Raw genomic sequence first — 27,673 nt, 5'->3', positions numbered from 1 at the left:
AAGTAAGTGTTTAGCTTCCTCTTTCTTTGATATCTTCCTCAAGCCCTTAACAAGGCTCTATATACAGTAAAATAAGAGTGATGAATGAAGTGTCTGACACAATAAGGACATACCTCATCATTTGTCTACTTCCCTCAAGTTTCTCCTCCTTCTGATTCATCCTTCACACTGTTTCCAAAGTGGTTTTCCTTAAGGACATATTTTCCTACTCAATAAACTCTAGTGGTACCCTTTTGCTTCTAGGATCAAATATAAACTCATTCACTTCGTTGTTAAAGCCCTTCACAAACTGGACCCAACCTAGTTTTCCTTCTGCATTCTGTAAGCCAGTCAAATTGGACTTTCAGCTGTTCCTCAGGCAACGAGGTGGCACAGTGGATAGTGCTAAGTCTGGATTCAGGAAGACTTATCTTCCCGAGTTCAAATTTTGCCTCAGACACTAACTAGCTGTAGGACCTTGGGTAAGTCACTTAACTCTGTTTGCCTCAGGTCTCTCATCTGTAATATGAGCTGGAGAGGTAAACAGCAAACCACTGCAGTATCTTTGCCAAGAAAATTCCAAATGGGGTTACAAAAAAGAGTCAAACACAACTGAATTGACTGAAAAACAAAAACTGTTCTTCACAAATACTCTATTTTCCTACCTCCATATCTTTGCACAAGACATCCATTTCTGAAATACACTTTCTCCTAATGACTATCTCACAGAAACTCTTATTTTAAGAATGGCTCAATAATATGGAACCACACTTAAGATGAGCCATAAAACAATGACCCTTTGACACAGTAATACTACTATTGGTTCTTTATCCCAAAGATATCAAAGAATAGGAAAAAGGACCTACTTGTACAAAAATATTTTTAGCAGCAATTTTTGTAGAGGCAAAGAATTGAAAACTGAGGCAGCATCTATCCATTGGAAAATGATTGAACAAATTTGTAATGGAATACTATTGTGCCATAAGAAATGACAACTAGCATGAGTTCAGAAAAACCTGGAAAGACATATGAACTGATACAAAGTGAAGTGAGTAGAACCAGGAGAATACATATACAGAAATATTGTATGATGGATCAGCTGTGAAGAACTAAACTATTATTAGCAGAACAAGTTTCCAAGGTAATCCCAAGGGACTCATGATAAAAAATGCTATCCATAGCCAAAGAAGGAACTGCATGCCATCTTCCACTTTATTTCCTTCATGAGTTTTTACTCTATGTGTGATATATGTCTTATGTTATGGCATGAAGAATATGGAAATATAAAAGCATGAAAGCACTGGTGTTACCTATATCATTACTGTTTGCCACCTCAGGGAGGAGAAGGGAGAAATGGAGAGAATTTGAGTCACAAAATGTCAGAAACAATTATCAAAAATTGTTTTTACATGTAATTGAAAAAAAAATTTTAAGTAAAAAAGAGCTCAAGTACCTCTTTCTACACAAATATTCCTGATTCCCTCAATTGCTACCTCTCAAACTATCTTATATTTAACTATCTGGTATTTATTTGCATTTATTCTCCTTATATTTATTCCACATGTAGTTTTGTTTTTTTAAATCCTAACCTTTGGTCTTATTTGAACCCAGGTCCACCTGGCCCTCTCTCTCTTCTGAACCACTTAGCTGCCTCTCCATATATACTTTCATATGTACTTGCCTTGCCATAAAAATATAAACTCCTTGCAAGGAGAAATTCAAAATTCACTGAATTTGCATTCCCAGAACATAGAACAGAGATAGGACAGAACTAGTGCTTATTAATACTTGTTCAGGGGGGCAGCTGGGTAGCTCAGTGGATTGAGAGCCAGGCCTAGAGAAGGGAGGTCCTAGGTTCAAATCCAGCCTCAGACACTTCCCAGCTGTGTGACCCTGGGCAAGTCACTTGACCCCCATTGCCTACCCTTACCACTCTTCCACCTATAAATCAATACACAGAAGTTAAGGGTTTAAAAAAAAAATACTTGTTCATTCACTGATGTATCTGAAGATTCAAAAAAAAGCAATCTAAGTGATTAAGACCAAGTACTAAGGACAGTTCATGTGGTCTTTTCTTCGATACTCAAAAGGAAAGAAAAATACCATTATCTAATTTAATCCAGGAGAAAGGATCAGAGCTAAACAGCAGGAACCAGAAATGAAATAAGTTTAAACACCTAAGAATCATCAGTCTTAATCATGGAGTCCAAAATCAGGAACCAGAATCAGGACAATCACCATCAGGGGTGAATATTAGTACCTACAATCCTGCAAGATAGATGGGGCAAGTAATATTTGAAGAGTTAACTGAACTAGACTCTTAATCCAAAGTTGTATCCAAATGGAAAATTAAGTAGCAAAGTAAACTGTAGAGGCAAGTTCTGGGATAAAGGCCTCAGCCTGATGATTCCATAAGAGCCATGGTTTTTCTGTCTTTTTTAAGTATAGAGAGTATACAAATTTCCAGGCCCATGAATAATGGCCAGTCTAAGAAGAAGGGCTCAAAAAGCAAGTGCCTCTAGGGGCAGCTGGGTAGCTCAATGGAGTGAGAGTCAGGCCTAGAGACAGGAGGTCCTACGTTCAAACCCGGCCTCAGCCACTTCCCAGCTGTGTGACCCTGGGCAAGTCACTTGACCCCCATTGCCCACCCTTACCACTCTTCCACCTATGAGACAATACACCGAAATTAAGGGTTAAAAAAAAAAAAAGAAAAAAAAGAAAAAAAAAAAAAAGCAGGTGCCTCTGACCTTATGTAGTTAAGAGACTCCCACATGCCAGAAAAGGCATCAGACTTTTATTGTAGGGATTGCAAGATTTTTTAAAGTGATTACAGGTACTCTCCTCCTTCTTATTAGAACTAGCTAAGAAGGTACTGCCCAAGTTTTTTCATTGTCCCTACTCAAGGGAAGCTCTGGATTTATGGCACCTTTTTGTCCATATAAGCCAAGGTATTACCAATGTCACAAATGAAATGTTTTTAAAAGGATTAAAGTAAGAATATAAATTACTTGGGGAAGCACTCCCTCTTTGACAAACATTACTAAAAAAAAAAAAAACACAAAAACCCTAAATAACATAATATACAATAAGTCCAAAATGTTTATGTAACCTAAACATTAAGAAAACATTTTAAAAATTAGAAAAGAATAAGATTAGATAGTAGTGGATTTTTAACAAAGGATAAAGGTTATCCCAGAGAAAACCAGTTATTTTGATTATATGAAATTGAAATGGTTTTGCACAAACAAAATCAGCCCAACTAGAATAATAAGGAAAGGGGGGTTGCTCTTGATGGAGGAGGGAGATCTTTGCATTTGGTCTGATATCTAAGTCATCTGAGGCAACTAACATAAATACATATGACCAAAATCTATTCCCCAAAGGATAAGAACAAACCATTTTCAAAAGAAGCTTGACATAGCTGTGTGACCCTGGGCAAGTGACTTGACCCCCATTGCCCACCCTTACCACTCTTCCACCAAGGAGCCAATACACAGAAGTTAAGGGTTTAAAAAAAAAAAGAAGCAGCTTGACAACCACATGAAAAAAATCACTAAAATGAAAAATAAACATCAAAATTGTGAGGTTTTTATCTCACATCCAGAAAATTTACAAAGACAACAAAAGAAGGAGATAATAAATGAAAGAGAATGGAGAAAGACAAGCATATTAATATGTATTTGCTGAAAAAACTATGTTATAGAACTAGAAAAATAATAACAAAATTCATCTAGAAGAACAAAATGTCTAGAATATCAAGTGAACTAATGAAAAAAAGTGAAGGATGGTGGCCTAGTATTATGAGATCTTAAACTGTACTATAAAGCAGTAATCATCAAAACAATCTGGTATTGGCTAAGAAATAAAAGGATGGATCAGTGGAATAGATTAGGAGTAAATGACCTCAGCAATCTAATGTTTGATAAAACCAAACACCCCAGCTTTGGGGATAAGAATTCACTATTTGACAAAAACTGCTGGGAAAATTGGAAAAGAGTATGGCAAAAATTAGGATTAGATCAATATCTCATACCCTTTACCAAGACAAGGTTAAAATGGGTATATGTTTAAACATAATGAGTGATAAGTAAATTAGGGGAACATAGAATAGTTTACCTGTCAGATCTATGGAAAAGGGAAGAATTTAAGACCAAGTAAGAGATAGAGAAAATTATAAGATTGTAAAATGAATAATTTTGACTATGTTAAATTTCAAAGGTATACAAACAAAACTAATGTGACCAATTTTAGAAGAGAAACAACAAACAGGGAAAAAATTGTAACAAATTTGTCTGATAAAGGTCTCATTTCTCAAATACATAAAGAACTAAGTCAAATTTATAAAAATCCAAGTCATATCCCAATTGATAAATGGTCAAAGGATATGAATAGGCAGTTTTCAGATGAAAAAATGTTCCAAATAATTCTTGATTAGAAAAATGCAAATTAAAACAACTCTGAGGCACCACCTCATACCTATCAAACTGGACAATATGAGAGTAAAGGAAAATGATAAATGTTGGGAGGGAATGTGGCAAAATTGGGACACTAATGCATTGCTAGTAGAGTTGTGAACTGATCTCACCATTCTGGAGGGCAATTTGGAATTATGCCCAAAGGGCCATACAAGAATGCATACCTTTTCATCTAGTAATACCACTACTGGGTCTGTATCCCAAAAAGATTAAAAGAAAAAAGGGGGTAGGGGGAAGGGAGAAGATCTGTTTGTACAAAAATATATATAGCTTCTCTTTTTGTGGTAGCAAAGAGTTGGAAACTATAGGCACGTCCCTCAATTGGGGAATGGCTGAACAAATTGTGATATATGATGGTGACAGAATACTATTGTGCTATAAGGAATAATGAACAGGATGATTTCAGAAAGAGCTGGAAAGACCTATGTGAACTGATACAGAGTGGAATAAGCAGAAACAGGAGATCATTATACACAGTAACTGCAATATTTTAGAATGAGCAAACGTGATAAACTTTGCTACTACTAGCAATGTAATGATCCAGAACAATTCTGAAGGACTTATGAAAAAGAATGCTATTCACCTCTAGAGAAAGAACTATTGGAGTAGGAATGTAGATGAAAATTTATGATTTATCACTTGTTTATTTCAGTATATGATTTGGGGTTTTGGTTTTATAAGATTATTCACTTACAGAAATGAGTAATATGGAAATATGTTTTGCAGATAATACATGTATATAACCCAGAAAAAAAATAAAAGTAAAATATGTATTTGGTGAAGCTATGTTCCAACCTTTCTCAAAAGCAATATGGAATTATGCTAAGTGTCTAAAATATTAATATCCTTTGACCCAAAGATCCCACTGATCCCACTGCCAAGCATATATACCCCAAAGAGGTCAAAGATAAAAAGTTAAGTCTCATACTTAACAAAATATTTACAGCAGTATTTTTTGTGGTAGCAAAAACTGCACAGAAAGTAGATGCCCATCAGTTGAGGAAATGGATAAACAAATTATGGTAAATGATAGTAAAATACTACTGCATTGTAAAAAATTATAAAAGTGAAGAATTCAAAGAAGCATGAGAAGACACACTAACTGATGAAAAGTGAAATAAGGAGAACCAGGAAAATAACATCAACAATGACTACAACAGCATAACTAGAAAGAATCAAAAAATTGAAAATGAATACTGATTATTATGTCCAAGCTAGGCTGCAAAGAAGAGATATAATAATGTATTCCCCTTCCTTTGTAGAAGCGGGAGACTATGGACATATAACACTACATATAATGGTGAACTTGGCTAACTGCCGTTAATTTTGCTTAACTATTTTTTAATCTCTTTTTTCCCTTTGTTTTAAGGGATGGCTCATAAATAGCAATTTATTGGGAAGTAAGATGATATAAAATATATATTAATTTTTTTAAGGTAGGAACATAGGAAACACTCCCAACCATGTCACCATTCTGCTAAGCTCATGGAAATGACATAGGTAGAAATACTCATTTAGCATATGCCAGAAGAGACACAAATAATGGGAAAATCCCCACTTCTTTACTTTAGTTTGAGCAATGAAGACATTCTTCTCTGGATCATGGACAGTAAGGGAATGTCCCTCCATATTTCCAAATGAGGTCTATGGTCTTCACCTTCAGGAAAGAGTTCTGAAGGACAAATCTTCCCTGCCCTTTAAACCAAGGGAAACCCTCCTCTCTACCTAGGTGGTCTGGGTCTCTTGCATTTAGCAGAGGAGGTTTACTATTTTGTATAAACTGCCCTAAAACTAAACACCCTCTGGAAGAAAAGGCCCAGTGACTATGACTTCAGGGAGGCCTACCTCCCAGGATGGCAGCAGAGAATTTCCTTTGCTCCATGAAACTCAAGGCAGACTCTTCTCATTGGCTCTAGAAGGAATTCTTCCCCTGTCAAGGGACAGGAGAGTGCTATGTCCTCCCTGGCTAAGCAAGAATTAAGTCCCCCAGCTAGGTGCACCAAAGGAAAAGGAGCATTGGGGAAATGCTCAGGGATAAACGGCATTGGAGTAAGACAAACTTTTTGGCAAAACATTCATTTCCCATCTTCAGGTAGTTAAGGCCACAATAAACACCAAACAAGAAAGTTAATCTATCTCCAGTGTTTAAATAAATCATCTACCTGGATCAGTCTCAGGTTAACCTGACAACCCAAAACCAAAGAAGAAAGGAGATCTTCTCTTATTCCAATAAATAAGCTCTTTCCCAAATCTAAAGTCAGTCTCTGGGCAAAGAAAGGAAGAGCTGGATAAGATTTTCAACCGCAAAAAGACTGCTGTCCTTTCCAATTATGCTCCAAATAAAAAGCTGGTTTGCAGGACAAATTATCTCCCCTTCCTCAGTAAGAGAAAGAGAAGAGGATGCACTAAGGTAACTCTTGAGGGCCTAACTCCAACCTTATAAGCACCTCCTATGTCTCAGGCACTCCACAAACAACTAAGTAAAAACAAGATATATAGTAGATTGATGATAATCAAAAACCAGGAATGCATTAGTGTTAAGATGGATCAGAAAAGGCATTCTTGTAGAAGGTGAGATTTTGGCTGGAGCATGAAGGAAGATAGTGAAGGTCAGAAGCAGAGATAAGGAGAAAAAGAATTAAAGATGTGGCTCATAGTCAGTGAAAATGTGGAGTCCAGAGATGGAGCATGGTGTTTGAAGAATGGCAAAAAGATTAGTGAAATGGATGGCAGAGTATGCTGGGAGATAAGATGTAAGAAGACTGGACAAGTAGAAAGGAACAGTTTGTAAAGGGTTTTGACTGACAAAGAATCTTATATTTGGTCTCTGAGGAGGATAAAGAGCTACTGAAGTTTAATGAATACTTTTTAGTGCAATGAGTGGGAAGAGACTTGAGGCAGGAACCAGAAGACTACTGCAATAATCCAGATGTTAGGTGATGAGGACTTGAACCAGTGTGGCAGTAGTGTCAGAGGAGAGAAGGGATTACATATGAAAGATTTTATAAAAGGTAGAAAGGGCAAGGCTTAGCAATAGATTGAATATGAGAGCTGAAAGTAAAGTATTAAGAATAACTTAACATAAACGGTTTCCTTTGTAATCCTTTGCATTTTATTTTATGCATTTAAAAACAATACTTTAGAGGGGCAGCTGGGTAGCTCAGTGGATTGAGAGCCAGGCCTAGAGACGGGAGGTCCTAGGTTCAAATCCGGCCTCAGACACTTCCCAGCTGTGTGACCCTGGGCAAGTCACTTGACCCCTATTGCCTACCCTTACCACTCTTCACCTATAAGTCAATACACACAGAAGGGTTTAAAAAAAAAACAAAAAAAAAAAAAACAATACTTTAGAGGCAGCTAGGTAGCACAATGGATGGAGCACCAGGTCTGAAATCAGGAGAACCTGGGTTCAAATCATCTCTCACATTTCCTAGCTGTGTAACCTTGGTCAAGTCACTTAACCTCCACTGTTAATAACAGCCCTTACTGTTATTCTGACTTGGAATCAACACTTAGTATTGATGGTAAGGGTTTAAAATATATATTCCAAGAAGGGATCCACAGGATTCACCAGACTGCCAAAGAGGTCCATTATATAAAAATAGGCTAAAAACTCTTGTTCTAAAGTTTTGATGAACCAGGACCCCAGCAGCTTCTACGTAGTTCTCTAGTTCATCCTAAAGTTCTCAAGGGGTCTCCCTAACTCATTTACTCTTCTGGAGTTCATCAACCTAGTCATAGTTATTTCATCATAGAGGGAAAGCTCAAAGTATTACAGGTCCTAGCAAGCGCTTAGCAGATTCTGCTCAGATGTCTTCCAAGCATGGCAGGTTCCCACATATCACAACTCAAGAGGAAGGGTGGTTAATAATGTTTCTCCTAGTTGAAGATAGCCTTAGGGCTCCTGGCAAATCATCAGTATCTCCCCATTGGTTTTTCCCAGCTGGAACCTGCCCCATCTACTCTTTTAGAATTAGTCTCATAAAAATCGTCTGATCAAACAAGTGCTCTCTTGTAGCACTTCCTCCAGTGAATAGGAGCTGCAAAATAACTGCTAGGACTATCTCAGAGAAGCTGCCTTTGGGAGTATATTGGGAAAAGGGAGGAAAAACAAAGATCCTATATCCTCTGGGCTTCTACGCAGACGCCTACATTTGGTATATAGGTAGAAGCAAGAAAACCTTCCTTGTTTCTAAGTGGTAGAGATCACTAATTGCTCCAGATGCCTAGTAAGAATTTTATAATGCTCTGCTAGTTGACATAAAAGGGTTCAAACAAAAAGGGAAGTATAGTGTAACAGGAAAAATATTGGGATAGAAGAGTTGAGACACCTGGATTCTAGTTAGTCCAGCTCTCTGGGTTTCATTTCCCTCACTGTAAAATGAAGATTTCTCTGTATTAGATAATTTCTAAAGTCCCTTCCTGCTCTAAAGTTCCATGACTCCAATGCCATGTCTCTACCAACTTACTGACAAATTACAGACTTCACCAAATAATATCTTCCTCTCCTCTGTAAGATCTGGCTAGAACCAAAGAAGTCATAGTTCCTATTCTAAATCTCCTAGTTTTCAATTCTAAAGCCAAAACATAGATGGGGGATGCAGACTCGAAACTACCACACCAATGTAACTATCAACAATTTGGAAATAGGTCTTGATCAATGACACATGTTAAAACCAGTGGAAATACACATCAGCCATGGAGGGGAGGGGAGCTGGGGGGGGGGTGAAGGGGAAAGTAAGAGCATGAATTATGTAACCATGTTAACTTTTCTAAAAAATAAATATTAATAAATGTTTAAAAAAAAACAGTGGAAATGTGTATTGGCCATGGGGGGGAGTTTGGGAGGTGAAGGGGAAAGTAAGAGCATGAATCATGTAACCATGTTAACTTTTCTAAAAAATAAATATTAATAAATGTTAAAAATGAAACAAAAGGACCACCCTATATAAAAAGTTTGGAAAATCAAGGAAAAAACTGTTTCTTCCCTTAAGAAGCCCTCAGGACAAAGGGGAAGTCTTGTAGGATATCACTTACAAATATACCACTTGTTTCTGCAATAAAGAAATAGTTTAGTAAATATCTGAGGACAGCCCTTACAGGTCCTATTAGCATCATGATGTAATGCTTGAAAGCTGCAGGGCTTTGCAAGTCAAAGCAGAGGTCCAGATAGGGTCAGTCTTCTTTTGGTCATTCAAGGTTGCCTCTTCTAAAATGAGCTTGCTCCTATTAACTAGGGACCTCTGGGACCTAACTGAGGATGTGATAGGCAAGCCAAAATGCCAGAATTTCTAAGTCACACAGGAAATGGTGTTCTTTTAACTGGAAATAAATCTGTCAGCAGGAAGACTCAAAGCTGGCTACACTGAACAACCTTTGCAGGATCTTATTAAAAAATATAAATTAAAGTCCAACATATTAATTTCATTTCCTACATCTGTTTGTTATTTTGACTCCATACCATAACATAGGGTCCCAACTCAGTGAAGATTAATTCTCATTCTGCTGACATCACAATGGAATAAGAGCTTATGGATGACATGGGATACCTAGTTAAGATTTTTGCTCTCCCACATATGGTCAATAAAATTATAAAACCTCAACCTGAGAAGACATATGAGGATAAAGCTTGATTAAACATTCCAACTAGAAGTACAGAACTGACTACAGAAGATTCAGACTAAATTGGAAGAACTATGGTGACACTTCTGACTCCTCCTAATTTATGCCCCTTGTAACAAGTCTCTCCCCACTCCACATCATTCTCCCAAAGCAGCCAAAGGGATTTTCTTTAAATGCACATCTGACAAAAGCACATTCCTGCTTGATAATCTCCATTAGGTGCCTACTGCCTTCAGGACAAAACATAAACTCCTCTAGTTTGGCTTTTAAAACCTTTCACAACTGACCCAACCTATTCTTTCTATATTTCCTGTGCTCTGTGACCCAGACTAGACTTCTCTCTGTTCTCCTTTGGGCCTTTGTGCAGACCATCAATTATTCCTTGAATCTATTCCCTCTTCTCTTAGGCCTCATAGAATCACTCTCTTCCTTTTAAAACCTGTTTCAAGCACCACCACTTAAATTTTTTCCCAAAGCCACCAACTGCTAGTACTCTCCCTCTCCAACAATCTTGTACTTATTTCACATTTATCCTGTATATATTTTCTATATATACTAAGATCTATATCTATTTCTCTATATCTATTTTTATATAAACACACACACAAATAGATGTATATGAGCCTCTCTTGATAAAATACAAGTCCCTTGAAAGCAGGCAACTGTTTCATTTTTTGACCTTGTATCCTTTCTATAAAGTTTCAATTTCTCCTATCCCTAATGCCTATCAACATTCATATCTTCCTTCATCCTTTAAAAAAAAATTATCACTTGGGGCAGCTAGGTGGCTCTGTGAATTGAGAGTCAGACCTAGAGACAGGAGGTCCTAGGTTCAAATCTGGCCTCAGATACTTCCTAGCTGTGTGACCCTGAGCAAGTTACTTAACCCCCATTGCCTAGCACTTACCACTCTTCTGCCTTGGAACCAATATACAGTATTGATTCTAAGATGGAAGGTAAGGGTTTAAAAAAAATTCTCACTTGATCCAACTATCTATACTAAATTCTTTCCCATATTTCTATTCCCTTTCATGACTAAATTTCTTGAGAGGGCCATTTCCTTCAGATGCTTCTGTCTCCTTTCTTCTCACCCTCTTTTCTAATCACCCTGCAGCCTGGCTTCTGATTTTATTATTAAACTGAAACTGCTCTTTTTTCCAAGAGTTATCAATGGTCTCTTAATTGCCAAATTTAATAGCCTTTATTCATTCTTCATTCTTCTTGACCTAGTTTTTTATAGTTTCTTTTTTCTGAATATTCCTCTCTAGGTTTTCATAACACTGCTCTCTCTCAGCTTTCTTCTCAATCTCTTTTCCTGGCTCTTCTTCCAAGTCATGCCTACTTGTGGATATCCCCCCAAGACTCTGTCCTGGGCCCTCTTCTCTTCTCCCTTTCCACTCCCTCTATGTAGATTCAAGATTTCACTTAATAATCTTATCAGCCCCAATGGATTCAATTATTATCTCTATGCAGGTGATTCTCAGATATATTTAGGGATAGCCCTAACCTCCCTCCTCCAGGCTCAAATCATCAATTGTTTTTTGGACATCTAGAACTGAATGCCCTAGACATCTCAAATCAGCATGTTCAAAACAGAATTTATTTTTCCCCCAAAAAACTTCTCCTCTCTTCTGAATTTCTCTATTAATATTATGGGTACCACCACCCTAACAATATTACTAACCCCAACTCCTCTCTGAAAAACATCCAATTTGTTTTCAAATCTTGTCATTTCTGCCTTTCATTCAATAAATCCTTTCATTCACATAACCATCAAATTAGTGCAGGTCATTATCACCTTATGCCTGAATTAGTTATTACAGTAATACTGATAGCCTTCTGGTTATCCCCTTCCTTAAGTCTCTCTCCTCTCAAATCCATCCTATACTCAGCTACCAAAGTGATTTTACTAAATAGCAAATCTGACTGTATCACCCTCTGCTCTGCTCAATAAACTCAATTATCCAATATTGAATCAAATAGAAAATACTCTTTTTGATGTTCAAAATCCTTTATAATCTGACTCCTTTCTACCTTACCAGTCCTTCTAGACACTTTACCTCCCTTTTTCTTTCATTTACTCTATGATCTAGTGACACTGGCCTCCTAGATATTCTATGCACACAACAATTCCATCTCTAGACTCTGTGATTCTCAATCATTCCTGGAATGTTTCCCCTCTTTACTCCCCTTCCTATGTTCCTCAACTTCCTTCAAGACTCAGCTCAAAATCTATCTTCTACAAAACGTCTTTCCACACTGGGACCTATGACCCCATCATCCTTCTCCTCAATGCTAGAACCTCTCCTTTGAGATTACCTGCCTTTGAGATTTATACTGCATATATCTTGTCCATACAACTTTTTTTAACACAATCTCCATTACAATATGAGTTCCTTTGGGGAAAGGACCATGTGTTAGCCTCTTTGTATCTTCAGAGCTTAGCACAGAACCTGTAACATAAATGCTTACTGACTGACTTGCTGGTTGACTGATTGACTTCTACTAATAAATCTCTCAAAGCAGCAGCAAGGGTGGAGCCAAGATGGTAGAGTAAAGGAAGCATTCTAGCCACATTTTCCCAACATTTCCCTCTAAACAACTTTAAAATGATGTAATTTAAAATCTTTAAAACAACATATTAACAAAAAGTAGAAGGGTAAGACATTTTTCTTTTCAGGACAACTTATGAGATCAGAAGGAGAGATCTATAGCACTGGGGCAGGGACTGACTGGAAACACAGCAACACTAGCCATGAAGGTGGCTAAGGAGGTGGCAGCAGCAGCAGAAAGAGATTCCAGGGGACCTCAGTATTGGAAATGATATAGCTCTGGATCATACCACCTTGGAAGCACCAAAAACTTATAGACCTTCAGCTAGAACTAGCTGTGAAAACAGTAGTAAGAAAGTCAGAAACTTAGAACAGTGACTCCTATTTCCTCTCTCACCCCCAGAGTAAGCAGAGCTCAACTTTTAATATAAAGTTCAAAGTCAAAAACTAGATTGGGGAAATGAGCAAATAACAACAACAACAAAAAGAATCATACCATAAAGATCCATTATTGTTAACAGATAAGCTCAAGACACAAACTCACAAAAACATCTTTAAGCAAAGCCTCAAAGGAAAAAAATGCAGATTGGACATATGCCCAAGAAAAATTTCTAGATGAGTTGAAGAAAGATTTTTTTTAAAAAGACCAAAAAAAGTAATTTTAAAAATCAAATAAAAACAGTAAAAAAGGAAAAATTGGGAAAGAAAAGAGAGCAATATCAGAAAATTATGAAAAGAGAATTAACAGCTTGGTAAAAGAGGCACCAAAAAATACTAAAAAAAGCAACTCTATAAAATCAAAATTGCTCAGTTGGTAAGAGGTACAAAACTTCATTGAAAAATAATTTCTTAAAAATGAGACTTGATCAAGTAGAAGCTAAGGACCTCATGAGAGATCAAGAAACAACAAAATAAAGTCAAAAGAATGAAAAAAAAATAGAAGAAAATGTGAGATATCATCAGAAAAACAAGTAACCTAGAAAATGAATCAAGAGTTAACATGAGAATTATTGGGCTATCTAAAGGCCATGATCAAAAAAAAAGCAGGGAGGGGAGATGCCCAGACATCATATTTCAAGAAATTATAAAGGAAACTGCCCAAATATTTTAGAACCAGAGGACAAAATAGAAATTGAAATAATCCACTGATCACCTCCTGAAAGATACCAAAATGAAAAATCCCAGGAATATTATACCCAAATTCCAGAACTCCAAGGTCAAGGAGAAAATCCTGCAAAAAACCAGAAAGAAACGATTCAAATACTGTGCAGCCAGTCAGGATCACACAAGACTTGGCACCTTACCCCTAAAAGGAGCAAAGGACTTAGAATTTGATATTCAGGAAAGCAAAGGAATTAGAGATGCAACCAAGAATAATCTAACAAGCAAAACTGAGTATATAATCCTACAGAAGGAAAAAAAGATATTTAATGAAATTGAAGACTTCCAAGTACTCCTGAAGAAAAAGATCAAAGCAATAGCAACTAAAAGGATAAGACTAGATCCATTTCAACTTTTTTCTTTCTCCCACATTACCATTATGCAGTAGAGGTTGGAATGAAGACCAAGACATAATAATAATAGGTAACATATATCATTTTAAGGTTTTTAAAGTTTTATATATAATTTCATTTGATCCTCACAACAATCCTGGAAGATAGGTGCTATTATCATCCCTCTTCTACAGATGAATAAATTGAGACAGGGAATTAAGTGACTTATCCAGCATCATACAACTATTTAAGTGTCAGAGGATGGATTCAAATTCAGCACTCTATGAACCTAGTTGTAATCTCTCTCTCTCTCTCTCTCTCTCTCTCTCTCTCTCTCTCTCTCTCTCTCTCTCTCTCTCTCTCTCTCTCTCTCTCTCACCCCCCTTCTCATACTGACAACTCTTCTACCCATCCTTGCCTGAATGTTCCACCAGCATCCCAAACTCAAAATATCCAAAAAAAACTCACTATCTTCCTTCCTAAATCCTCTTCCAAACTATCCTATTTCCAATAAGCACATTTCTATCTATGTAAAGGGAATCCCCTCTTCCCAAGGTTGTGAAGCCAGCCCATTAGCTACCTGGAACTAGGGGTTACAGGTCTGGGTCAGAGAGACTTTGACTGGCTCCTGAGATGTGCTAGACCAGGGCATAGGAAAAGGAAGTGACATGAAGAGGACTATAAAAATGAGACCCATAGTGGAGGCTGGGCCTTTTCTCTGGAGATTTTTGGCTGGGACCTTGTCTGCAATTCAACGTTGATGGCTGGGGTGGAAGACACTCTTATGGTCTGGTAATATTAGGGTGGCAGGCTAGGAAATATTTTTTCTATTTCCTTCCCTCCTTGTTTCTTTCTTACATATTAAAATTAAATTGTTAAAGGCTACTATCATCCTCATGACTTAAGGATTAATTATTTTTTTTATAAATGGTGACCACAATAATATTTTTTAAACTAATATATTTTCAAGCAAATTTCTAAATATTACATTTGGCATAATATTAATTTTTTGATATTACACTATCCTTCCAGTTACCCAAGTTTGAAATCTTAGATTCAGCTTTGACTTTTTCCTCTCTATAAGTATCAGAGACTACCATGTGAGCCCTAGAAAATGAAGTCCATCAGAAATCCTCAAGACTTCTTCCTCAACCATCCTAATCCTGTCTGAGCCCACCTGGGGACCATATATTGGGCCCTGACACAAGAATCATCCTTCTCCTGGGGCAGCTGGGTAGCTCAGTGGAGTGAGAGTCAGACCTAGAGACAGGAGGTCCTAGGTTCAAACCCGGCCTCAGCCACTTCCAGCTGTGTGACCCTGGGCAAGTCACTTGACCCCCATTGCCCACCCTTACCACTCTTCTCTTCCACCTATGAGAAAATACACCGAAGTACAAGGGTTTAAAAAAAAAAAATCATCCTTCTCCTAATAGCCCCAACTTTGATCCCTGAATATCTAGATCCCACCAAGAACTTCCCAACAATCCAACCTAAAGTCCCTGGGTTTGACCATATGTACCATCTAATGCACCACAAGGTGCATTCCTAACATACTAGGCCCTCCCACCTACCCTGAAGCTGAACTTTACTCTATGTGTTGTCACTTTAAATTGGAATGTGAACACTTTGAGTACAGAGGTTGTCTTGATTTTCTGTTTGTATTCCCAAAGTTTAGTAGAGTGCTGAGCATGTTATAAGAGCTTACCAAATGCTTTTCCATTCCATTCCTAGATCCCATATTCTCAATTCCCATATCTAATCAGTTGTAAAATCTTACTGATTTCACTCCCACAGCATTTCTCATCGCTTACCATTACAGTCTACAACTCTTAATTCATCTGAAGGTTTCTATTGTATTGCTCATCATCACCCCTCTGTTCTTTTCATTTCCCATCTGGCTGTGTCCCTTTGGACTTCTCCTTCATGCTCTGAGGAGCCTCATCATTCTGGAAGATCACATCAGTCCTGATACTTACACTTCATTAGCACCTTTGACTCCTGGGGCCCCTTTACTTCTCCGTCATGTTCATTTCCTCTTCTTCCCCTCCCTTGTGCTACAAGTACCTGTGGGTGATTTCCTTTGCTTTCCAGTTTCTTGTTGTATATTGTCTTCTCCCATTAGATTGTAGGCTCCTTGTGGGCAGAGGCTATTTTTTTTTGTATTTGTATCCTTCAGCACTTAACATAGTGCCTAAAATAAATTATAAATGTATACTGACTGATGACAAGCAAAGTAAGTAATAATAAGTAAGTAATCTAAAGCATGATTTTGGCAGAGAATTCTCTTTCTGTGGACATTTAGCACATAGTATCCACTCAAAAAACTCACGAGATCCCTGGCACCAGAGCACAGACACAAAGGGTCCACAAAGAAAATTCCTGTGGTCCAACTTCATGCATTTTAACAAAGCTTCACAGGTGCTAACTCTATAAGACGTCAGTGCCACTTCAGCCAAGTTGAACCTCAAAAGACAGGACACAAGTTTAAGCCAAAGGCTAAGAAAGAAGTTAATGGGTAGGTGGGCACATACTCACTCATGGACTCTGTTGTCGCCATATAAATCGCTCAGTCCAAAGCTAACGTAGTGCCAGTGTTCAGGAACATTCGCACCTGGACTTCCCAAGTTCCTGTACATGCTAACATAGTCCAAGGGATCTGGTCCACCCAACCTGCAAGATACAGAGAGGAGAAAAGTCAATGAAAACTGAATAACTAAACAAAGAAAAAGGTTTCGACATACTTTGCAGACAAAAAAAAAAAGGAGATTTCTTATCAAACCCCAACCCTGGGGGCTTCTGGGTAGCTCTGTGGATTGAGAGCCAGGCCTAGAGATGGGAGGTCCTAGGTTCAAATCTGGCCTCAGACACTTCCCAGCTGTGTGACCCTGGGCAAGTCACTTGACCCCCATTGCCTACCCTTAACACTCTTCTGCCTTGGAGCCAATACACAGTATTGACTCCAAGATGGAAGGTAAGGGTTTAAAAAAAAAAACACAAAAAAACCCAACCTTCTCCATCTATCTCCTTTACTCTTCCTAATAGAGCTCTTCCTAAAAAGAGCAGGAGGAAGACACATAACCAAACCAACAGGATATATTACAAATTTCTGTTATTTGGCCCCAACTAGGCTGTCACTGAAGTAAGGCAATTCTTTTACTCTTCCCTAATTGACAATTCTACTCATCACAACAGCTATTCCAAACTTTCTTTTCTCTCCTCTAATCTCCCAGACCAACTCCTTCCCCTACCCTATCAGATGACTTCACCTCACACTTTATTTAGAAAATTGAGGCTATGTGAGGTCCTCTCTGGGCAGCTATGTGGTGAAGTAGATAGAGTGCTGGCCTTGGAGTCCAGAAGACTCATCTTCATGAGTTCAAATCTGGCCTCAGATACCAGCTAGGTGACCCTGAGCAAGTCACTTAACTCTGTTTGCCTCAATTTCTCCATCTGTAAAAATAGCTGGAAAGAAAATGGGAAACCACTCCAGTATCTTTGCCAAGAAAACTGCAAATGGGATCACAGAAGAGCCAAAAAGGAATGAAAAACTACTGAATAACTGAGGCCCCTCATCACTTTATCTTATCTCACAACCTCTTGATCTCATCCCCTATTAAGTCCTCCTTTACTAGAGACTCTGATGAAGAGATGGCACTTCTCATCAAGGCCAATGTCTCTTTATGTTCCTTTGATTTCATCCTTTCTCTAAAAGCCTGCTTCCACTACCATTCTCTCTTTCTCTCTAATCTGTTCATTCTCTCTATTGTGATATTGGAAATTTGGGGGTCTTAATATTGAGATCCATGATATAAACTTCCTTTGGACATTTAGGGGACTTGAAAACTACATTTCCCATTCCTCATACATAATACAGGTGGCAGGAAGTGTGATTACGTAGACAGAGGTATAAAGACTCAGAACTTGATTGAGACACTCTCTTTCCTATGAAGCAGTCAGGGGAAAAGCATGGTGGGGCATTTGAATTAGATCTTAGCAGGCACGTGGTTTTTTTAATTATCAATATGGATTACAATAAAACCCTAATATTTTAAAATATATCCTTCTATATTAATTTTATTTTTTACACTATCTTGAATTCCTTCCCTGATGCTTACAAACATTACCAGTCTCCCCCATTCTTAAGAAGCTATCGAGATAGGGCAGCTAGGTGGCCAGGCCTAGAGACAGGAAATCTTGGATTCAAATGTGACCTCAGACACTTGTAGCTGTGTGACTCAGAGCCAAGTTACTTAACCCCAATTGCCTAACCCTTACTGCTCTTTTGGCTTGGAACTGATACTTAGTATCAATTCTAAGACAGAAAGTAAGCATTAATGTGAACTGGAGAGACCTCCAGGAACTGATGCAGAGCGAAAGGAGCAGAGCCAGAAGAACATTGTACACAGAGACTGATATACTGTGTAAAATCGAATGTAATGGACTTCTGTACCAGCAGCAATGCAATGACCCAGAACAATTCTGAGGGACTTATGAGAAAGATGCTATCCACATTCAGAGGAAGAACTGTGGGAGCAGAAACACAGAAGAAAAACATATGATCCATCATGTAGTTCAATATGGTTATGGTTACATTTTGATGTTAAAAGATCATTCAAATGCAAATACAAGTAACATGGAAATAGATTTTGAACAACAATACATGTACAACCCAGTGGAACTGCTTGTTGGCTCTGGGAGAGAAGAGGAAAGAGCAGGGGTCAGGGAATCATGAATCATATAACCATGGAAAAACATTCTAAATTTAATAAATAAATAAATAAAAGACTTAGCTTAAGAGCAACCTTCTACAAGACAGCATACAAGTCTCCATAATTGCTACTGCCTCTTCCCACAAGATTCCCTTGTTCTACTTGGAATATACATTAAAAGCAAAACAAAACAAACAAAAAAACCTTGCCTTCTGTCTTAGAATCAATACTATGTATTAGTTCTAAGGCAGAAGAGTAGTAAGGGCTAGGCAATTGAGGTTCAGTAACCCAGGGTCATACAGCTAGGCAGTGTCTAAAGCCAAATTTGAACTCAGGACCTCCCTTTAGACCTGGCTTTCTATCCGCTGAACCATCTAGCTGCCACTACTTGATATACATTTTATTGACACCTAGGTATATGCAAATCACCCCCCCCATTAAACTATGATTTCCTTGAGAAGAGGAACTGTTTTTGCTTTTGTTTTTGTATTCATTAACACCTAGCAAATTGCCCTCACTTAATAATGCTTATTGATTAAGTGACTGATGTCACTTTCACCCTTCTGGACTGGTCTGACAGATGAGATCAATAATGAATAGAGTGACTATCCTAATCCCTAACTACCGAAATCTTTCTGTTGCTGGCAGGGCCCCTTTTTGAAATACAACTATCTGTACAGCTGTATGCTTAGCTTCCTGATGTCTCAAATTACAGATGACAAGCAATACTAGTATGAATTACCTATTTTTCATTATGCCTATAAACATGGCAAGAAGCTTCAATGCAATGCATACATCTTTTGGATGGAATTCAATCAATCATTACTGAAAGGCTAACAGGAACTCTGGGAGGCCATATTCCAAACCCTCTTTTTGTTCCTGGGCTAAGGGTCTGAACTACAGTCTCTCTTCTTCAGGAGGGTAATTCCTGAAAGACCATATTGTGCCCTATGTTAATTATGCTTTATTCTAAACAAGCTGAAAGCCTGCAGTCTGCAGACACTAGCCTGCACCCTACAGACCAAAGCTGGTCTTTTATCATTGCAAGGGACAAAAGCCAAACTTGAGATAACTCAACTATTCACACAAGACTACAGCAAAGGGTATGCTGGGCTCAAACATGGCAAGTGCCTGCAGCTAGAAGACACTAACCACGTGACTGCCTGCTCAAAGGTAGAGCTAGAACATTAAATGAATTTAGGCCTCTGAGGAGTCCATTAAATTCACCACATAATTCCCACAGTCTGGTGCACAGAGAAAAGCATTTATCGAAGAACCACAGTCATCATCTCACTCTAAGGATTTAATTCAATCAGGGACTTTTAGACAGTAATTAGTGCTTTACAAAATCATTGGACTTTTCTTTAGCATCTGTGGGGAAATGTGTCATTTTGACAAGCACAAACCTAAGTGAACCTACCTTTTAAAGCCAACATTTAGTTCCCAAATTCTTTTTACATGTCCTTCCTTAAGCATGTGGTATCAGTGCAATGTGTATATTGAAGGAAAGATCATCTCGTTTTAAAAATTCTGTTCATAAAAAATATATATTGCAAATGATCAGAATAGACCTAATAGTGAAGTACAATTTAAAACCAGTTGATCTGGTATTAAGGATATATTCCCTAAGATTATATCATAAAGCCCTGGCCCAAACTTTTACTTCTAAGCTAGGAACATGCAAGGAAAGAGTTTCTGTGGCATACAGCAAGTCTGATACAAACAGCTTCTACCCTCATTGGGATGGACAGGAAAAAAGAAAAGCTGCAAACTTCCATTTCTACTCTACTTTTGTGATTTATTTCATTAATCCCAAAACCAATGGGATTAAGAAAAAATGGGAATAGAACACTAGGAAACTTCCCTTCTCCCAAGGTGAAGAAAGAAGCAATAATAACTGATTTTTATACATCACTTTAAAATTAGCAAAGTATATACATACACACTTTATTTATGGGACAGCTAAGTAGCACAGGTGATAATAGTACCAGGCCTGGAGTCAAAAGGATCTGGGTTCAAATATGACCTCAGACACATCCTAGCTGTGATCCTAGGCAAATCATTTAAAACCCATTGCCTAGCCCTTGCCCCTCTTATCTTAGAACTGATGCTAAGACAAAAATGTAAGGAAAATAACAAAAACCCTTCATTTTACCTCATAACAACCCTCTTTTGGTAGGTGCAAAAACAAACAAAAAAAAACAAACCCTGCTATATCAAACTCTTTCGACCTACTCCAGTTTCCAACTGTGAATTAATTGCCAAACCTGAAGTCTCATCAGTCTTCATTCCTCCAATTCTCAGCAACTCAATTGCTTCTCTAATCCTATTGTCCTCACTCTTCATAAGATAGCTCAAGAGGTGCCATGCCAAGGGGAAAAGACTGAAGTTTTCCTTAAAATTCAAACTACACTGAATGACCAAAAGTCAAACCAAAGCTAACCATGGCCCCAAGCATGGTATGTTCTATTCTGCTATTCAGAGTCCTGATTGGAAGCAGATGAGCATGTGGAAAATAATATTTTGCACTAAAGATGTTATCCAAGGATCCAAAGGATCTCCCAATTTTGCTGTGGATGGGGGAACTTGAAACACTCAACTGCACATTGCAAGTCAGTTGCCAGGCATTAAGTTGGTCCCAGGATCCTAATACTCAGACTGCTGTTGGGGATTTGTGTTTCACTACTTTCTCTGCTCACCAGACATCCTGGCCTTCAGCCAGGGAAATCACCAGCGGGCATTTCCAGCACAAGGGCTGTGGAGAAAGTAATCAGAGGGCTATGCCACAACCAAACACAGCCTGGATCACATGAGAACTTGTAAGTCAATTACACAGTAAAATAACATCTGAAATGGAATCCCAATTCCAGGGTCTATGAGTTGCTAGCAGGATCTCAATTAAAAAAAAAAAAAAAAAAAAAAGCTTTAAAGTTCTAGCAACAATTTTTCACTGGTCCTTTTTATGGGTCTGCATTTACAATAGCAGTTCTATATCTCAAAGTACTGTATAACTGTTTTCTTAGTCACTATATTTCAGCCTCTCTGAAGAAAGTCCTAACAATCCACTCCAATATAACTTATATTGGAGATATAAAGATAAAGATACAAAGATAAAAATTTCTGTCCTCTAGGAACTTATACGCTACTGGGAGGAATATGATATGTAAACAGATAAATAAATATATGAGATAATCTGAGGACAAAGAATTCTAAGAAAGATGGGTAATCAGAAAAGGTTTTCCAAAGAAGATGGCACATGAGCCGAGTCTTAAAGGAAATGAATTCTAGGTATACAAAATAGCCACTTACTATGGTGACAAGATAGTACAAGAGTCTGAGGAATGACAATTAGGTTAGTTTAGTAGGAATGTAGAATACATGAATGGGAATATGAAATAAGCCTGAAAAGATTGCCTGGAGCCAGATTGTAAAGGGTTTTAAATGCCAAATGCCAAATTGAGGAGCTTATTTTACCTGAGAGACAACAGGAAGTCATTGAAGTTTCTTGAGAATGTAAGTGACACAGGTATGTGCTTTAGGAAAAATATTGTGGCAGACATGTAGAAAATGGATTGGAAACAGGAAAAAAACTAGAGGCTAGGAAATTCAATTAAAAAGCTGTTTTAATAGCAAGGTTCAAGGTGATAAAGGTCTGAAATATGGTGGCCATTTAAGTGGAAATAAAAGGATAGATGTAAGAAATCCTATAGAGGTAAATTCAAAAAGCTTGGTAGTTAATTAGATATAAAGGTGAAGATGATTGTGATGCTGAGGTTTTGAAACAAGGTGACACAAAAGGGTGGGAGGGCCCTCAGAAGAAATTGAGAAGATGATGGCAATGCACAGGTGAAAGCTCTGCAAAGGTCAAGAATGTATCTCACGTAATCTCCTCAAAATTGAGCAAGGTGTTCTCTACAAAGTTTGTAAACAATCCCAATTCCAAATACATATATGCTTGTTGAAGTAAAGAGGCAATAGCCTCAAAACTGCTTCCAGTCCTTTACATGGGCTAAAATATTTGCCCTTACTTATGAATCAACTCGGTCTTCTTCCCTCAGTAACACTGTCCTACTCAGAAATTTCACTGAATAAAGTCCTAAAGTACTAAGTTTCATGTTTCCCAAGAAGAACTTCAATCAAGTCAATCACAACATGCATTAATATACAAAAGCATAATTTAAAGAACTGGAAAGTGTGAGAATATCCAGGAACTGGAAAATGGCTGAACATGTTGTAGGATATGATTGTGATGGAATACTACTGTGCTATGAGAAATTATGTGCAAGTTAATTTTTAAAAAATGTCGAGACCTAGGTGAAATTACAAAGGGTAAAATAAATAGAATCAAGAGAACATTATGTTTGAAGGACAACTTGTTAAAGTCTACCTCCAGAGAAAGAATTGATAAATAGAAACAGGAAAGATGTAGTTTATATATCCTTTTTTTTTTTTTTAAGTCAAGAGGTGCTTTCTCTGGTTCCAGGAAGCAGAAAGAGAGCAAAAGAGCAAGAGAGAGACAGAAACAGAGACAGAAAGAGATACAGAGACAGAGAGAGACACAGAGAGAGAGAGAGAGAGGGTCCTTAAAGGGAATAAAGTATATTTGGAGTCAGATAACATGGGTTAAAATCTTGCCAGACACTCAGACCTAGCTGAGTGACCTTAGGCAAAATATTTAACTTCTCTCACCCTCTATTTGTTCGCCTGTAAAATGGGGATCATAATATTTGTCCTAATTTCTCTCACAAGGTTGTTGCAAAATAAATATAAACCAGAAATAGCTACAGAAATATAAATTATTGTTAATATTACTCAAAAATATTTTTTCTTCAAGTAAAAGAAAACTTTTAAACCCTAAAAAGATGAGAATAGCAGAAGATATAGAAATAATTTCTCAGGGTTCTTTCTCCTGGACCCTGTATATATAGAACAGTACTCAGTGCCTCAACAACCAGGGAAAAAACTTCCCTTTACCAAAAGAATAAGTGGTCAGGTCTCATTATGTATTGCTTAACCAACTTTTGAACAGGCCCTGCTCCAGACCACCTGTTCCAACATAAAAGTCTACTAGCCACTGACCTTTACAGTGGCACTTAAAGGAAATGCTAGGGGATTTGGTGATAAGAAATGCTCAATCCCAAAAAGGGAAATCATAGGCTAAATAATTCAGAAATGGAACTCACTTTATCCAACCTCCCCTTTTTGCAGTCAACTAATTCCAGACCCACAAGAAAAGCAGCTGTCTCATGGGGTCCATCCAGGGATCTGCCCCTCCTCCTTCCCATCCCAAGGTTCCATGGACATGAAGAGTGTCTGCCTTAAAGAGACAGTTACTAGCTATAAAACATTCTTTTGAAACAAATTCTTAGACCAATATAGTACCTCCTCTAGCTAAGACAACAATATCCTGGCCATTAGTCACTGGTACCAGTCTGAGTGACAGAAGAATCATAGAAACTGAGTTGGAAGGTGCTTTCAGGGGCCATTTAATCTAATCCCCACCTGACTAAGAATCCCCTCTATAATATTTTCTTGAAGACCTCAAGTGAGCAATATCTTCCCTCACTTCTGGATAGCCCTAATTGTTATAAAGTTTTTCCTTATATAAAGCATGAATCCACTTCTCTTCCACTTCTCCCCAATACTCCTAATATCTGTGCTGTTAGAGCAATGTGTCAGTTCTTCAAACATTCTACTCCACTATTCTTTTATGGTCAAACACCACAGTACAGTCTTGGGGCAATCAAGAATTTTTTTTTTTTAATCAAAGAATTTGGAGCTGGAAGAAATTTTAGAGTTCGTCCGCAAATGAGTAAACTGAGGCACGGAGAGCTTAAGTGATCTGTCAGTGGAAAGAGAACTAGTTAAGGGTCAAGAGAGACAAGGCTAAAAACCCAGAACTCTGTACAGGGTTCTTTTCACAACTTCCCGATAGAGATAAACTAAAGGGCGACTAAAAAAGCTTACATAAGAATCTTTTCCTAACTTTTAGCCCTTTTGAATTCATGTCATTCCCTATGTTTGACCCCAGTCTCAATTTGCCTTCCTCCTCTAGAATTACAAAAGTGAAGGCTGTGGTCAGTTCATTTACCCAAAGGCGAAAAAGCCCGTCAAAGGAATGTCTCTCAGGGAAAACTTCCAAAACTTAAAAACAAAAAGGGAGAGTTTACCGATCAAAACTTCAAACGCAAAAGCTGTCCACCGCCAACCTGTCTCAGCTCATTCTGCTGCCTATGTCCGGAATAAGTTCCTCTTCTCTTCTCTACTCTCCACTCCGACCAGAGCATTGCCCCTTCTCTTTTTCCCACTCCCCTATTCTCTCTTCCCCTCCCCCCCAGTCCTAAGAAGGACTCTTTCCAGCAACTCCCAAACAGGCAAACTTTTCCCCGACTCAGGCAGCAACCCCAAACCGTCCGAGTTCCCTACCTCAAGCTCTTCCTGAACCCCCAGCTTGGGATTCCTGGACCTTGTCCATCCTACAATAATGTCCAGTCCTCCCCCAACTTGCCTCCCCCATCTTTTCTGCCTCCCCCTCCTAAGCCCAAGCCCCTTTTCTCATCCCCCCGCCCCCGTGTCTGTGAGTCCCTTACGCCCCGCCCCCGGCTCCAAAGACCCCTTTTCTTCCACCGTCCCGCAGTCCCAGGCATCCCCTCTCCCCATATTTCCATTAACCCTTCAGTTTTCGAGCCCAGTTAACCCCTTTATCCCCGTTACTCGGGGGAGGTGTCCGAGTTAACCCTTTCCCTCCTGAGCCCAGCAGCAGCTCGCTGGCCCCTCCCCCCGCCCTTCGGATTAACCCTTCCACGCCCGGCTGCGCTGCCCCCGCCCCTCATGGCTAACTCTCTGCTCCGCCCCTGGGCTTACCAGTACTTCACGATGGCGGTGACCTGCAGCGGGTTGGGCTGCTCCGGGTAGAGGCGGCGGCACTCGCCGTAGATCGCGTGCAGCCCCGGGGGAAAGAGTGAAGCGAAGGCCGGGGGCGCGGCGGGGCCAGGGGCCGGGGCCGGGGGCGCGGCGGGGCCGGGGGCGCCACTAGGCCGCAGTTCAGCCATCGGAGCGGCTGGAGCCGGGGCCGGGGCGGGGGACTGAGCCTGGCACAGTCAGACTCACCCGCGGGACGGCAGGCAGAGTTCGTGGGTGCGACGCCCTGAGGCGACCGGGGCTGCAGCGAGGTCCGGACTCCGCGCCTGCGCACGGAAGCCCCGTCCACCCAGGCCGCCGCCGCTGCCGAGTCTGCCAGTGGGGCGCCGCGGGGCCGCCGGGCGCTCTTGGGGGCGGGGCTCCAGCGCCCGCTCTCCTAGTAATTATTGGTTGTCATCTATGTCAGTCATAGGCATGAAGGTGTGGCCTGACAATAGGCTCCGCCTCCACCGATCAGATACCAGAGCGGAGTGGTGGGGAAGCTCTAGGCTTGGGTGGGAGATATGGAGGTGTTACCTGACTGCTCAAAGGACTTTCTGGACATCCCTCAGAGACAACCAAGGAGACCGCAGCTCTCTCTACTTTTGATGGCTACTGTTGGTTTTAATGTCAATGCCAAGGAAATTCTATCCCAGCTGACTGATTCATTCATTCATTCATCTGTCTATATGATGATATCGACTTTTTAAAAAACAGTTTAAGACTTCGTTCACTCTACCTGCAACAGCAACGTCTTTGTTTGTTTTTTGTTTTTGTTTTTTTAAACCCATGTACTTAGGTGTATTGTCTCATAGGTGGAAGATTGGTAAGGGTGGGCAATGGGGGTCAAGTGACTTGCCCAGGGTCACACAGCTGGGAAGTGGCTGAGGTCGGGTTTGAACCTAGGACCTCCTGTCTCTAGGGCTGGCTCTCACTCCACTGAGCTACCCAGCTGCCCCCAACAGCACGTCTTTGAACAAGCTCCAGGGAATTTGAACTTGTATGTCCTAAAAGCCATCTAACCTCCTGAAAGGTTCCCTCTGCCCGTTTGCCCAAAAGTCATCTATGACTTTTCTGTCTTTTCTGTGTTGGATGTAAGACTGTAAACTCCACAAAAAGCAGGGGTCATCTTTGTCAAAGTACATTTACTAAAACAAGAGACATCTTGATGAGGTAGACTGAAAGTCAGCCTCTCACTATCTCTGGACTGATAGACCCTAGCAAGCTGCTGAACCCTAAGCAAGTGGATTAACCTTTGGTTGCTCCCCCTCCCAGAGAGCTCTCAAAAACTCCTTTAGTTACAGATGAGTTGCCAGTCTGCATCACTGAGAGGAGTTTCCATGCCTACTTTTCCTGAAAAGAGCAGAAGATAATTTGGAAAGGTAAAGCCACTGCTAAATAATTTTCCACAAGTACTGTGTACAGGTAGAAATTTAATAATTTTGGGGGTTATGATAATACTTTCTTCTGTAATTTCTGTTCTGCACTGAAAAATTACTAGTGTGAGGAATACCACCTCTCCCCCTTTACCTTTACCTTCCATATCTGGGAGTCTTCTTAAAAATTTCTAAGATAATAATGAAGATTTTTTAAGATTGTACTTCATAGTCACACATAATAACTTCATAGCCACACAATTTATTCAAGTAATCTTGAATGTAAAACGAGAAAGCCATAGGAACCTATGGAAAATAGATGGGGTTCTGAAGGCAAGTATGATTAGTCTAACTGAAAGACACCATTACTTAGGAGTAAGGTATCCTAGTAGTAACTCACATAGTGCTTTATGAGGAGATAAACAAGCATTTATTAAGTACTTCAGTAGGAGGCACTGTTATCTTCTTGGTGAGGTTTACAAACCCTTTCTCGTCTATAACAACCTTGTGAGATAGATAGTACAAATATTCTCATTTAATAGAACTGGGAACTCAGGAAGGTTCAGA

At 39.2% G+C, this 27,673-nt stretch overlaps 1 protein-coding gene across 1 annotated transcript in view; it reads right to left on the bottom strand.

The window, feature by feature from the left end:
* The window catches only part of SUFU (SUFU negative regulator of hedgehog signaling), a 137,243-nt gene extending 111,361 nt beyond the window's left edge, over positions 1 to 25,882 (bottom strand). Inside the window, exons 1-2 of the mRNA XM_044665526.1 lie at positions 25,695 to 25,882; positions 16,657 to 16,791 (exon numbers count right to left, since the gene is read on the bottom strand). Of these exons, the coding sequence (XP_044521461.1) occupies positions 16,657 to 16,791; positions 25,695 to 25,882 (323 nt within the window). The remainder of the gene's footprint in view (positions 1 to 16,656; positions 16,792 to 25,694) is intronic.
* Between the last annotated feature and the right edge of the window lie 1,791 nt (positions 25,883 to 27,673).

This window comes from Gracilinanus agilis, chromosome 2, assembly GCF_016433145.1.
Source record: "Gracilinanus agilis isolate LMUSP501 chromosome 2, AgileGrace, whole genome shotgun sequence".
NCBI lineage: Eukaryota > Metazoa > Chordata > Mammalia > Didelphimorphia > Didelphidae > Gracilinanus > Gracilinanus agilis.
Note: the sequence above shows the minus strand (reverse complement) of the source record. Positions and strands in the feature narration are given on the sequence as shown.